The 14,120-nt window shown below is 45.4% G+C and overlaps 1 protein-coding gene across 5 annotated transcripts in view; it reads right to left on the reverse strand.

Annotated features, from left to right (window-relative positions):
* Positions 1-13,592, reverse strand: part of PCDH10 (protocadherin 10) — a 62,637-nt gene extending 49,045 nt beyond the window's left edge. For 4 of the 5 annotated variants that reach the window (XM_048510202.1, XM_048510200.1, XM_048510199.1 and 1 more), the window contains exons 1-3: positions 9,965-13,587; positions 8,159-8,217; positions 7,454-7,560 (exon numbers count right to left, since the gene is read on the reverse strand). In XM_048510202.1, the coding sequence (XP_048366159.1) occupies positions 7,454-7,560; positions 8,159-8,217; positions 9,965-12,628 (2,830 nt within the window). In that variant the 5' untranslated portion in view covers positions 12,629-13,587. Of the gene's footprint in view, positions 1-7,453; positions 7,561-8,158; positions 8,218-9,964 lie in introns of all 5 variants that reach the window. The other variant, XM_048510201.1, reaches the window with a different exon arrangement.
* Positions 13,593-14,120: the final 528 nt, after the last annotated feature.

The raw sequence follows: 14,120 nt of genomic DNA on the forward strand, positions 1-14,120 counted from the left end.
TTCTAAATGACAAGAGTTTTTACTGACAAACTCCAAATTGACATTTCCATAGGTGGACTGAATTTTAAGTCATCAGACCAACTTTCTTGAAAAACAGTGATGCCTGAAGCCTTTTAGAATGGAACAGAATAACCAACAGTAACCTGAAGAGATATTGAGCAGCATGCATTAGGTCTCTGGTCGTTAAGATCCTAAATATGTTAGATATGCTTAATGTTCATGTAACCTGAACAAAATCACTTACTAGTTTGGACTTATAATGACTGCATCAAAATTACTCCACGAATACACCACCAGTACCCAAAATGCTATAGTGGACTGATGAAACCTTCAAGGTGTTTTTCAATATCAACAATAGCCGGGACACCACAAGTTGTTCATTACTGTAAATCAAAGATCATCAGTTACCGAAATCATGAGCCAGAATACACAGGTAAGGTATCATATGAGGTAAATTTACAACTTGATTGGCAGGATCTAATTGTAAAGGATAGGAATAATTTGCTACAAGATCTGTAAATTGTATGGTTCCTTCACATCAGAATTTGAGAATGGCAGATGGTTCTCAGAGAAGAACCTGGTTTTTGATAAAAAGGATTGGAAACCATGGCCATGAAAGAAATCATTAGCTATCTCCCCCAAGCACAGATGAGAGTTTAAAATTCTGCAATAGTTCTGAATTTTAATTTGAGACAAATAAGTAGAAGCAATGTGTCAGTAAATAATCTGCAAACAAGAAACTCCACCAATTTATCAACAAGTATTTGCAAAAATTAAAAAAAATGTAAAGGGATTTGTCTCAGATTAATCTTGCTTTATAATACCAATTTTATTTTAAATTAAGCTACGTGCAGTATGAAGTTTGGCTTTGTTTGCAACCTTCTACTGATAATTGGTATGCAGAAGTCTGGAAGTAAATTACTAATCGGTGAACTGTTGAGGAATGCAAACGTGAACAGCAGCAGGGATTAAAGATTTAGGGAGAAAACAGCATGCAAGACATACAAAGGATATCAATGTAGTAAATGGCTGGCTTGCTTTCCGAAAGAAGATGGAAAGATGAAAGGTATACCAGTGTATTGCCCACATTTTTCCAGCACTGTGCCTTTGCTTTAAATAATTTATCCAGTTGATTACCAGGTATCATAGCACCAGAATCAGTTTTAAAAATTACATTTTAACATTTAGAATTCATAAAAATAAATGTTATTACATGTAGAAGAAATCCAAGTTACAATAATCACATCTATTAAACATTTTTCTGAAACTGAACCCAATACGTTAAAAGGAGAAATTGAACTAAGATTTTAGTTTAGTCAACAAACAGCCTCTTTTGTTCTTCTCCCTTCCCCAATTTAGCTTTCCGTTATAAACTGTCTACTGTTTTCAATTTCATATTAGGTTCTGAGCGACAAGCTCACAGTAGCTTCCTATGATTTCTGCCTGCCGACTGAAGGAACGAAGCAAGTAATGTTATATAACAGCATAACATAAAACAAGAAAACGGTGCTATGAAAACTGGAAATTAAAGTCATGGTTTAGCACTCTAAGGACAACTGATTCCTCAAGCTTGTGCGTAACTCTTTCTGACTGAAACTAATAGGGATTTCAAGTATGAAATTCTAGCTGTGTTGTATGTTTTAAAAGATGATCCTTTTAAGGTGGGAGTATTTTACATAATGTGGTTTTGCTGATATAAAGAATGAAGCTCTGAAATCACAGAACATTAAAAACATAAATGGTAGTATTGGTGTAAAAGACTAGATGTATATATTTGTAGTTGAAAGACATGTTCAGAAACAGTGGTGCATCTAAGGAAATGGGATGAAATATTTCTATTGGGTACGGGGCTCTCGGTAGAGGTGTACTAATCGCTAAAACCCTGATATAGAAAACTAACATACTCTTTTAAAATAGTTTCCATTAAGTTAACATCAACCGTTAGCCTACTGTTATATATTATGGGCATCATGCAATTGTGCCTTACAATATGATATGCCTAAACAAAAACTAGATTGGTTTGGAAACTACACTAGCACATATGCAGGCTTTAATTCCAATTCTCATTTTTTTTAAATATTCTCTGCAATAAGGTGACATTTTACCATGTTTTCTAACAGGTGTTTTTTTCATGGCATCATAATGACTTCGAATTGAAGCAATAGATGCACAGCTGCTGATACAGACATGTACTAAAGGTGAATGGCTAGGGATCGGGTAACTTAATTTGCTGTGAATTTTTGCAGAGTGAAGTTAAATACACACCTAATAAGTCTGTTTCTTCACAATACAGTGCTCATTTTGGTCACTCTTACAATGTCAAATCACAGACTTGAAGCCACTCCTTCCTTCCTTTTTATGGTTATTTATCAAGCACATTTCAAGTCATGCCTGGCACAGGGTACCCAAAAAGTATATTTAAGATAGAGGACTTCTTTCAGTGTTTGCTTGGCTCAAACCTTATTTACTTTTATTTAAATGTATATCCAGTACCATCTTCAGGATGGCTACCAAAAGCTCCCAATGCCACAAAAACAACAAGAACAGAACACACCAGGTTATGGTCTGTGGGATTCTGGGAATTAAAACAATTACCTACGTCTTTATATTTTCTAATTCAGTAATATTACACTGGAGCCAGATGTGGCTCTTTGTCATGCCTTCTGTGCCTCCCAGCACCATTTCCCAACTTAACCCTGCCTTATTTTTCAGGCAACTGGACAAGACCTTTACCCAGTAAAACTTGTGGCAGGCAGGAGAGTCCCACCTTGAAATGCTGGAGGAACTGAAGGATCGGTAAGGTGCAAGTGGCAGCTTCCCTGAGCTGTAGTCCTTATGCTAGGGATGTAAGGGCCCCTTTTCCACACACACAGCCCCCCCCCCCCGCTCTCTGCAGCCTCCCCATTCTGGACAGTTGCTGGGAGGAGAACAAGTTGGCCACAGAGAAGAGAGAGTAAAAACACCCAGGAAAAGAGCAAGTTGGCCACAGTGGAGTGGTGATGATTTTACTCTTCTTCTTCCAAAGCCAGCCCACACACCTACAAGTGCCTTGGCAATCTCTGGCTCAGGTGTGTAGAGAGTGTGCCTCATGATCAGGAGAGGGTGAGAGAGAGTCTTTCCTCTCAATTCAGATCTACAAGTACTAAGGTTCAAAAGTGGTGCAGGGAAACAACCCTACATGCTCAGATATACTGTGGTCGTTTAATATTAATACATATAACATTGCATATATGTGCATTTGGTGAGAGGATGCACAGGACACACTGCAGCCACGAGGCTCTTTTGGTTGATGGCAAATGCAAATATGGCTCTCAGTGTGCCTTGGAATGAGTTTGACTATTCTAAAGCAATGCAAATGTCCAGTGGTCAACGTTATCACTAACACACTTATTCTATTGATTTCAAACTAGAAACAGGGCTTGTAATGCTATTTAGTAAACCACCTGACTGTAATATTAATATTCTGCCAATAACAATTGAGGAGGCCTTCCACTCCTTACTCCTCCATAAACAGAGAACCAAATGTTTGATTTATAGTTTAAAGTAATGTTCAGTCACTCAAACACTTCCAGCTCCATTCTGCCATAAATCTCACTTGATGTGCAGTCTTTTTGGGCTAGCCTATCCATTATCACTGCCAATCTACAGTGGGGGAAAAACTATTCTTGAATTTGGAAAAATGGTAAAAGCCTAAATTTTAGAGTTATACTGATTCTTTAAAAGTGAATTCAAGTCATAAATGTTCAATGGCTTTGCTGAAAGGATTTTTAAAAACTATTGAGAACTACTCAATAATATTCATCACTAAAACCAGTGGTGGGCTTCAGCAGGTTTGCACCACTTTGGCAGAACCGGTTGTTAAAATGGTGCTTGTAAACAACCAGTTGTTAAATTATTTGAATCCCACCACCGGAACCAGTTGTTAAATTATTTGAATCCCACCATTGACTATAACTAATGTATGCATTTAAAAATCTTATCAGGCAACCATATTTCACAGCTTCTCTGTCTAGATCCCTCAACTTTTCTGTAATCACAGCATCCACCATAATTAAGGAAGCCACAAAAATACTTCTTTTAAAAATAAGCCTTACAAGAAGAAAATGGACTACACACAGGCAACAGCAGCATAATGCATGTCAACAAATCTATTTTTTTCGAAGTTTAACGTGGGTTGCAATCCTTTCTGAGTTTAGGTGACTTAATTCCTACCAAGTTCTATGGGAAAAAAGAAGCTTTAAAATGCCCAGGAGAACAGTCATGGGAGTTAGCATGAAATCACTAATTTTGCTCGGCAATGTTACGCTTTTTTTAGATTTGTTTCTTCTTGATTAAATTAAGAGAAAAAACTACACACTCAAAGCCTCCAGAGATTTTGAATAATCTTCAAAGTATCATCTTTTAATTATCCAATTAAAAATTGCAACTGTAAAGCAAGGTACTTATATCTGCCAGATCCTCGCATTGCATCTACTTTCATCAAAATGCTGTATTTTTTATTAATAAAGTTGCCTGACATTTCTTCAGTTGTAAAGATAGTCTTCACAAGTTTGCTTTCAGTAATCTATGTGCTCCCCACTCCATTTCCCATGAGCATTACAAAACATTAACATCATAGCTGAATCTGGACTGGCAAATTGCATTATTAATCACAGCAACCATAGTGAAAGACACCAAAATAAAATACTTGGCCACTGTCAAAGAATTGCCTTAAACCCTTTTCCCTCATGTTCAATCCTATTTTCCTCCAAGACTAGCTAAATGCCAAAATGATCTTCAAAGCAGGATTGAACTATCACACTACAGAAGCCGAGAGGAGAAAAATAGCATTCTGTGCCCCACTGGGACTTTTGTCTTTTCACTGGTCATTCTCCACAGAAATCAAGTGTAATTCTCTTTCTCATTTCTATCACTACAGCCTACTGGCTCTTTTAATGGCTTCTAAAAGCCATTCTTCAAAACACTCGACAAGCAAATCCTGTGAAATTGCATGCATACCCTCCTCAAAATCTCCTCAAAAACCTTTTTAGATGCCAGTCACTTAAGAATGATTTTTGGGAAGAACAGGTGTTTGCACCACATAACACAAAACACAAATAGTGATACTTAGCATGTATCCTGGAAATCTCCAAAGAGCAGCCTAAAGCTTAATTATCCACAGAGGTGTGGGGAGACATTCTTAAGTTTAGACACTACATTCTAAAAATTTCTCCAATATACAATTATTCTACATTGGAAAATCTTTGGTTCTAAAAGGCACTATTTAACACATACATACCTGAACATGTACATTATTTTCCTATTTTAGGTTGGCTGTAATTTATTTCAGTTGGAAAAGCTAGCCTACAGTGCTTCAGTGAATCACAACCAATGATGTTCACACACAAGTCCAAGCATGAGTACGCAGGTCTACTCCCAGATTTCAAGAGCAAAGGTGGATGATTCTCATGCACACAATAAATACATATTCAATATGGGGGGGGGGGGGGGGGGTGTGTTAAAATCTTTATTTGCAATTGGCTCCATAAATGGCCAGCAATAATTTACCAATACTGAGTACATTAGTTCTTAATTTAAGTCATAGTTTCATTACAAAATGTTAATCTTAATTAGACTGCAAAACTATTATTCTTGCTTTTATTTGTAGGAGCCTGTAATTCAGATTAACCAGGAGGTCCATGAACCAAAGATAAAAGATTTGAAGTCACTAGATTTTAATCATCTTACACAGACATATCTGGCTACTTTGATTTGGTGTTCAAACTACACATCAACAGATGAAAACAAATGTATGCCTTTAGACCTTGGTACCTATTTAACAAAGTAAGACACCACCAATAATTGGCTTCTGATAAGAACTGGTGCCAAGCGCCAAGAGATCACAAATGCTCTAATTCCAGATAAGTCTTTAAAAACAACAATAATAAATAAATAAGCTAAGGATAGAAACACTACTGGATGCTTCAAAAATAAAATAGCATTTTATTGATGTGCATCACGATTTTATTCTGCCTTTCCATTCCAGCACCTTATGCAGATGATTATTCTTCCCTCTCCTTTTTGGTTATTATGGCTCATTATGCTGAGAGAATAAACTGACTGAAATGTTCATGATAAATACTGCAATAAAATGTGTTTTTAAAAAAACAGGGGACAACTAAAGAGAAAAAAACAGATGGAGAGATATGGAAATGGAGGGTTGTTATAGCCTCTCAGCTGCTGAAGGTGGCCTCCACATGGGTGGCTGAGGAAGAAGGAGGAATCAATAAGCACATTTCTGGGCAGGTCACAACAAATCATATGCCAAATATGGGGCAACCCCCCCTCCCCGACTTTCTGGCAAGAGATACTTTGTTGTCAAATTCCTAGACACAAAAGAAAGATTCTCTTCACCAAGTATGAAGCCATGCAATGAGCAAAGGGTCAGAAGCTCTTGATTCTCCTTAGATCTCATAAGGTCTGCATGCTAATGATTTACAGCAATATAAAGCAGACCTTAAGCAGACTTTTCCCCTGTGTGCCCAGACTTCCCCCAGCAACACTGGAAGAGCAAAGGGCTGGAATATCCAATCTCTCCACTAACACACAGTAGATGCTCACTGATGTTTATGATGATAATTCAAAAGAGAGGGGAAAGCATCTGTCTCACTATTGTGTCACTTTCTGTATTTTTTCAGCATGGTGGGGGAGAGAGTGAGAAAGGTGATTTTAAACTGTTCTTGGATTCCAAGACTTTTGGTGCCTCTGATCTAGGGAACCGACACCAAAACTTAGTTCAAACCGGTGTAGTGTCAGCAGTATGAGAGCAGATATTTTCACTTCCTTTCTGCAGCATACAAAGAACAACATCAGTTCCTTCACATTTACTGAACCAAAGACTGCATATATTCCTGTTGGTATTTTAGAAATAAATCCCCAAAAGAACTGGAATCCTGCAAACAAAATATGTATTTCCAGAATTCCGTGAGAGACTCTACTGATCTCTAAGCAAACAAGCAAACCCCACAAAAACCCACCATCCACCTGTCATTCCATCTCATCTCCCACTCCTTCACTCCCGGTACATCACTTTGCTAAGCCTGCTGGAGTCCTTGCACAGAACCTGGACATCTTTCCAACAGCTTTTCAGAAGACCTTTTTGACTACAACCAAACTTTCCAGTTACCTGTGCAGCTTTGCTCCAGAAGATGACAATGTACAATAGCACCAACCATGCAGGATTAACAAAGCCAAACTCTCCCAAGCAAGGGTTTAAAAAAAAAAAACCCCATCCTTCTCTCTGTGTTATGAATGGATTTGCTTTAAGGCCATTCAGTTTCACAGGCGCATAAGACGATAAACACTCTGTATCACATTACTTCTGGTTTATTATTTATTTATCTATCTGTAATTGCCCTTGCTGTCTCTCTTATTAAAAGATCAAGCATTTAGATTTCCCTCTTATCAGACTTACCAGAGGATTGACCTCGATTAGTGGCGTCATGATCGCTGTCTCCTTGCTCACTGTCTCCATGACCACTGTCCTTAGAGCTTACTATGTCTGCTTCCTGGAATGCAGAACTAGAAACATTAAAAAAAAAAAAGAGTCAGGAATAGGGGAAGTCATAAAACATTCTTCTGCCATCCCATGGCCATAGGTGGTGCTGCACTCAGCCAAACCTCCCACTTCACAGCTCTTCTTCTTTCCATCACAAACAAAACTTGTAGTTGCAGGCATTAATAATCCAACTGGAACAGACAGTGGCCATTATTATACCGCCTGTGTTACACACAGTTGTTATAAATAATTTGGTTGAATTTGCTTAAGCTGGGAAGCTAAATTTGCACACAGAGAAATCAATATTATCTGCCAATTCTCATAAAGGGACTCATAAGTATTTGAAGCACGTTTCCGACAAGCACAAAATTAGATTTGGCTCTCTTTTTCAGGTAATTTCAGCAAGACCCACCGCAGCCATAATTCAAAGATGCTCGTTCAGTGCCGATTTATTTTGCTTAATGGTTCTGTCTGAACAAATTCATTTTTATATTCCTCAGCCATTATTCTACAGCTGCAGTAAACGTATTCCACATCCCTAGCTTCACTTGCTGAAATACATCTCGGGTTTTGTAAAAATAAGGGCTGTAATTTAGGAAATCAGGAATGAGGAAATCCTACCTGTTTACCCGCCGTGGTCTATCAACTAGATAACTGAGCTCTGCACGCTGGTGTTTAGTCTAGAAAAATAATTAGGAAAAAAAATGAACTGCCAGTATGGTTTGCTGGCAACAAATTTATGTAACCGCAGTTGTAATAATGGTAATGTATACATCCAGAGTTAGGCCATTCAACATCTAAAGAAGCATATATCACTAGCATGTCTCAAATACTTTTCCTCTTTACTCACACACCAAGGTGCCAACAGGACCTGCACTGAGGTTGATCAACAGGGAGTAAGACTGAATGTGAATTCCTGGCCTATGTTGGACAACAATTTACACCACGACTGACAAGTATAAAAAGAGCTACCATTCAGTCTGAACAATGGGCCCACAATCTGGACTCCAGTGTGTATTTCAATGCAATGTACGAAAACTGAGAATGTAATAAAATCAACAGCATCAGCAAAAAAACCCCAATACAAACAACGTTTTAAATCCTTACAAATGTTAACTTTAAAAAAGTGGTTGTTGGTTTTGTAAATCTCAAACTTTTTTTGCTCCCAGCAATGAAGTGTACACTCGATTTAGTACCCTGAAGACCAGTAGAAAATTGTAAGTCTAGATTATATGATCCATATGAATTCTTTACACACCAAGATAATGCAAAACACACATAAAAGTGTACAAATGTAATACAGAATTTCAAAAACATTCCTTTAAAATGCTTTCTTTATAAAGCATACTTCAACATACCAATGACTCCGCCAGAGTCTTAAACAGTAATTAATAAAGTCTTAATTCTTATATTAATTAAAACTTCCATATGATAGGGCATCACCCCCCACAAGGAATTTTTTTTCATAGCCTTAATCATAAAAGCAAGATTTCTAGATGTGAATACAGTTGGGGAAAAGTTGCTGTATTAAATGTAGATTATCATGGGAAGACACTCATATCCTGAGAGGAACAGTACTCAGAAGCATTAATGGGTTTAGCCCCAAAAGAAAACAAATAACAATACTTAACCGGGGGCTATGTTTTTGTTTTGTTTTTAATATATCGAAATGGAAGAAGCTAGGCCAGCTTCATTTAAATTCATACAGTGTGGGTGTTTGGTTGCAATAACACCAGAGCTAGCCTCTGGTGAACAAATGCTTCTGTCTTCAAAATTGGGAAGGGGGAGGACCAAAAGTACCGCAGAAAATAGCAGGGCTGTCAAACTAGCCAGATAGTATCAACATTTTGAAATTGTGCCAGAGAGATATCATGCAGGATCCTGCCTACATTAGGAAACTTTAGAGAAGGGAGAATAAATGAGATGCGCAGAGAAAGGAGGGCAAATGCACTGCAGTCTGAAGGGTGGCACTGAGTAGGATAGTCAGGCTAGGAAGAGTCAGCACACAAGCTCCTACCAGTCTACTACTTGCAACAGGTACATTAGCAACAGAAGCGACAGCACAAGTGACTTTCAATCTAGTCAACTAAGTGAGAACCACTTTATAATCTAATGAATCTAAAAAAGTTCAGTTTACAGACTTGAATGAATTTGCAGAAAAAGATCACATGGAAACTAGCCTACCCCCAGTGCATCACTACTACTAGGAGTTCATAACACTAACCCAGACGGCAGCATTAATTACAGAACAACACGTGATGCCATAAGGGCCCAGACCCCCCTGCACACTTGCTTGGGAGGGAGTCACTTGGAAGTGACTTCTTAAGGATCGGTGTAATTCATTTTGGCCAGGAGAATGAACCAGTGGGGCCTCTGGAAGGCACCAGAGGGAAGGGGAGAGGGAAGGGGATCGGAGCAGCGCCTTACCTCGCTGGACAGTATGCTGCCGTTGGAGATGATGTCGGGCTGCTGGTCAGTGTAGCCGGTGACGATGGCCCCGCAGGGGTTGTGCTCGGCGTCGGTGCTGCGGGACGGGCTGCAGGGCTTGAGGAACATCAGGTCGGTCTTGGCCGACTCGGGCGTGAGGCAGACCTGGTAGCAGTAGTTCTGGTTGTGATGGTGGGATCCGAAGCTGGCGGACTCCTCGACGGGCACCTGGGCCGGGTTGCTGGGCACGTTGGAGCTCTGGACCAGCATGATGTCGGACTTGCTGAGCTTCTTCTTGCGGGCCCGCGCCTGGCGGCTGCAGCAGGAGCAGCAACAGCAGCAGCTCAGGCAGCAGTCGCTGGCCAGGCACGTGTAGATGTTGAGCTTCTTCTCCTTCTGGCAGCGCACGGCCAGCACGATCATGGCCAGCAGGAAGATGAAGGAGACCGAGCCCAGGGCGATGATGAGGATCAGCGTCAGGTCCAGCGAGGTCTCGCCGTGGTCGCCGCCGCCCCCCGAGCGGCTGGGCCGGTGCTCGCCCCCGGGCCCTCCTGCCCCGCCGGGGCCCAACCCGCCGCCCGCGCCGCCCGCGCCGCCTCCTCCGCCCGCGCCCTGCCGCTCGACGGCGCTGTCCACCAGGAGCACTTGGAGGGCGGCGGTGGAGGAGAGGGGCGGCTGCCCGTGGTCGCGCACCTCGATGACCAGCTCGTAGGGCCGCTGCGGGTCGCGCTTGGCGGGCACCTTCCGCGCCGTGCGCAGCTCGCCGGTGCGCCAGTCCATGCGGAAGAGGCTGGCCTCGTTGCCCCGCACGATGCTGTAGGTCAGGCGCGCGTTCTCGCCGTCGTCCGCGTCCACGGCTGCCACGCGGGTCACCAGGTAGCCCGGCTCGGCGCCGCGGGGCAGCACCTCCCGGGCCGGAGTGCCGTTGCGGCCGGGCAGCGGGCTGACGATGGCGGGCGCGTTGTCGTTCTGGTCGACCACCACTATGTTGACGGTGGCGTTGCCGGCCAGGGCCTCCTGCTCGCCGCCGCCGCCGCCGGTCTCCTCCGGCGGTGCTTCGACGGCGGCGTCGCGGGCCTCCACCTGGAAGCTGAACTCCTTGAGCTGCTCGTAGTCGAAGGAGCGCAGCGCGTAGAGGAAGCCGTTCTCGGAGTTGATGGAGACGTAGGTGAAGACCGACATGCCCTGGATCTGGCTGTCCAGGATGGCGTAGGCCAGCTGCGCGTTGGCGCCCTGGTCGCGGTCGGTGGCGCTGACGGCGTAGATGTAGGCACCGGGCACGTTGTTCTCGCTCACGTAGACCTGGTAGACGGGCTGCGAGAAGCGGGGCGCGTTGTCGTTCACGTCGCTGACGCGCACCTGGATGGACTTGGTGGCGCTCAGCTGCGGCTCGCCCAGGTCCCGCGCCACCACTGTCAGCGTGTAGGCGTCGCCGCCGGGCTGCTCGCGGTCCAGGGGCCCCTCGGTCACGATGGTGTAGTAGTTCTTGAAGGAGCTCTTGAGGCGGAACGGCGCGTCGCCCTGCAGCAGCTCACAGTGCACCTGGCCGTTGTCCTCCGAGTCGCGGTCCGAGACGCTGAAGAGGGCCACCACCGTGCCGGGCGCCGCCGCCTCGCTCACGGCCTCCTTGACGGTGGAGAAGCTGATCTCGGGCGCGTTGTCGTTGGCGTCGAGCACCCGCACCAGGACCTTGCAGTGGGCGGGCACGGCGTTGGGCCCCAGGTCCTTGGCTTGCACGTACACCTGGTAGACGCTGCTCTCCTCGTAGTCCAGCTCGCCGTTGACCTCCAGCCGGCCCGTCCGGGGCGAGATGCCGAAGAGCTCCCGGGCGCGGGCCGAGATGTGGCTGCTGAACGAGTAGATGATCTCGCCATTCTGGCCCTCGTCCGGGTCGCTAGCGTTGAGCTGCAGCACCAGCGTGCCGGGCGGCGAGTTCTCCGGCAGCGAGACAGTGTAGACGGGTTGCTCGAAGGCGGGCACGTTGTCGTTGGAGTCCAGCACACGGATGGTGAGCAGGGCCGTGCCGGTGCGCTGCTGGGGCTGCCCGCCGTCCACGGCGGTCAGCACGTAGCGGTGTACCGCCTGCTGCTCGCGATCCAAGGGCTTGGAGAGCACCAGTTCGGCGAAGCGGTTGCCGTCGGGCTGCGTCTGCACGTCCAGCGAAAAGTAGCCGTTGGGGGTGATCTCGTAGGTGCGCAGCGCGTTCGTGCCCACGTCCGGGTCGAAGGCGCTCTCCAAGGGGAAGCGGGTGCCCGGCGTGGCGCTCTCAGAGATCTCCACAGTCAGGTCGGGCTCCGGGAAAGCCGGAGGGTTATCATTGATGTCGAGCACTTCAATCTCCACGCGGAAGAGCTCCAGCGGGTTCTCCAGGAAGACTTCCAGGTGCAGCTGGCACGACGGGTTCTGCTTGCAGATCTGCTCGCGGTCGATCTTCTCGTTCACGTACAGCACCCCGGTCTCCAGGTTGAGGTCCAGGTAAGGGCTCCGCGAATTGGGCACCGTCTGGAAGCGGCGAGCCGAAAGTTTTGTAATGTCCAAGCCCAGGTCCTCGGCGATATTCCCCACGAAAGTGCCATGCTCTTGCTCCTCTTGCACGGTGTAGTGAAGCTGCGACAGGGCTCCCTCCACCATACAGATTAAGGCAAAGAGGACTAGCACGACCATCTCCAAAAGGGGAAAGAGATTCCCCCCCTCCCCGACACACGACTTCCTCCTTCTCCAAAAAGCCCCCTCCTCCTCCTCCTCCTCCTCTGAGAAACACGGCGTCTGCGAGCGGAGGGAGGGGGGCGGAGGGGCAGAGATTGATGGGGGCTTTAAAAGGGATTTACGGTCACTCCTTTTCCTTCATTTTCTCCTTTCTCCCCCATGGCTGTCCTTCGGGAAAACAAAATCAATAAATTACCACTACCAAAAAAAAAATCACCCAAGATGGGTCTGGGAAGAAGACGCCGGGCAGAGCTCCCACCTCATCGGTGATCTTCCCCAGAAATGATCAACTAGAGGCAATAGGTAGCTGGCTATATAGGCACCGGAGCCCGTTTTAATTTATTCCCAGAGTCCTGGCACTGCGCCGCGGCAGCCGGAGAGGCGGTGGAGGCAGCAACAGCAAATCCCGGGGAACGGGGATCTTTCAAGATTGTCCTCGGTTTGGCTTCCTGGTCACAGCAGGAGCGGGGAAGGCTGCGGGAAGAACCGATGGGCATGCCCTCTTGAGATGGAGGAAGAAAAATCATGAAAGAGGAGGAGGGGAAACGAGCGTTTAAAAATAATAATAATCGATATGCCCAAAATGTCACGAGCAGCAAAAGGATGCCATGGGAAAAAGGCAGAGGGCAGCTTGGCAGCCCCAAACTTTGCTTCCCTGGATTTCTCTGGGGATGGTCTTAGATCCCCCTCGCCATTTCCTCCTTTGCCCTGAGCTCTTTCCTGGACTACTGAGGGTCCGGATCGGCTTTCTTCTCCCTTCGCTGTCGCCTGCCTCTCTTCTTCTCGCTCTGACTTGCAAGCACATTCGCCCGCTCGCTTGCTCGCTGCTGCTCGCTTTTCTCTCCCTCTCGCCTCCCGTCCCGGCTTCAGCTCCTGTGATCTCTGCTGGCAGTTTCTGAGCTCGGAGCGCTCGGCGGGTCTGTTTTTGCGCAGCGAGCGACTCCTGCCAACCAATCGCCTCGTCGTTCCAGCCTTCGAGCGGAAGCCCATTGGTGGCGCCGCGCGTCCGGCAGGTGTCGTCACGGAGGAAGAGAAGGAGGGGGTCAGCCAGCGAGCGAGCCTGGGAGAGCCCGGCGCGGGATTCTCCGGGCGAGTGCGCGTGCGCGCGCGTGTGACTATGGCAAAGGAAAGAACCCTGCCACTCCCGAAGCGCTGGCTGGGGAATCTCTGCCTCGGAAAGTTACTATTCCCCTGTGCGGTTGCTGAGCAAGGAGATCACCTTCTCGTCATCCATGCAAACCATGACGCTAATAAACAAGTTTGTCCTCGGAGACGGAATTTCCACTTGCAACTGGCTTTCCCTTTCGTCTTTTACCTATTTCTAGACCTGTTGTGTGTATTGTTAAAAAAAACCCCAAACTTATCAACAAGGGAAACTTGGGGTAGAATTTTCCTTGTTTATTTTCCTCGGGGTTTGATCTTCCATTTGCTTGTGCCAGCCGTCTTTAAA

The sequence above is a fragment of the Sphaerodactylus townsendi genome, linkage group LG10 (assembly GCF_021028975.2).
Source record: "Sphaerodactylus townsendi isolate TG3544 linkage group LG10, MPM_Stown_v2.3, whole genome shotgun sequence".
NCBI lineage: Eukaryota > Metazoa > Chordata > Lepidosauria > Squamata > Sphaerodactylidae > Sphaerodactylus > Sphaerodactylus townsendi.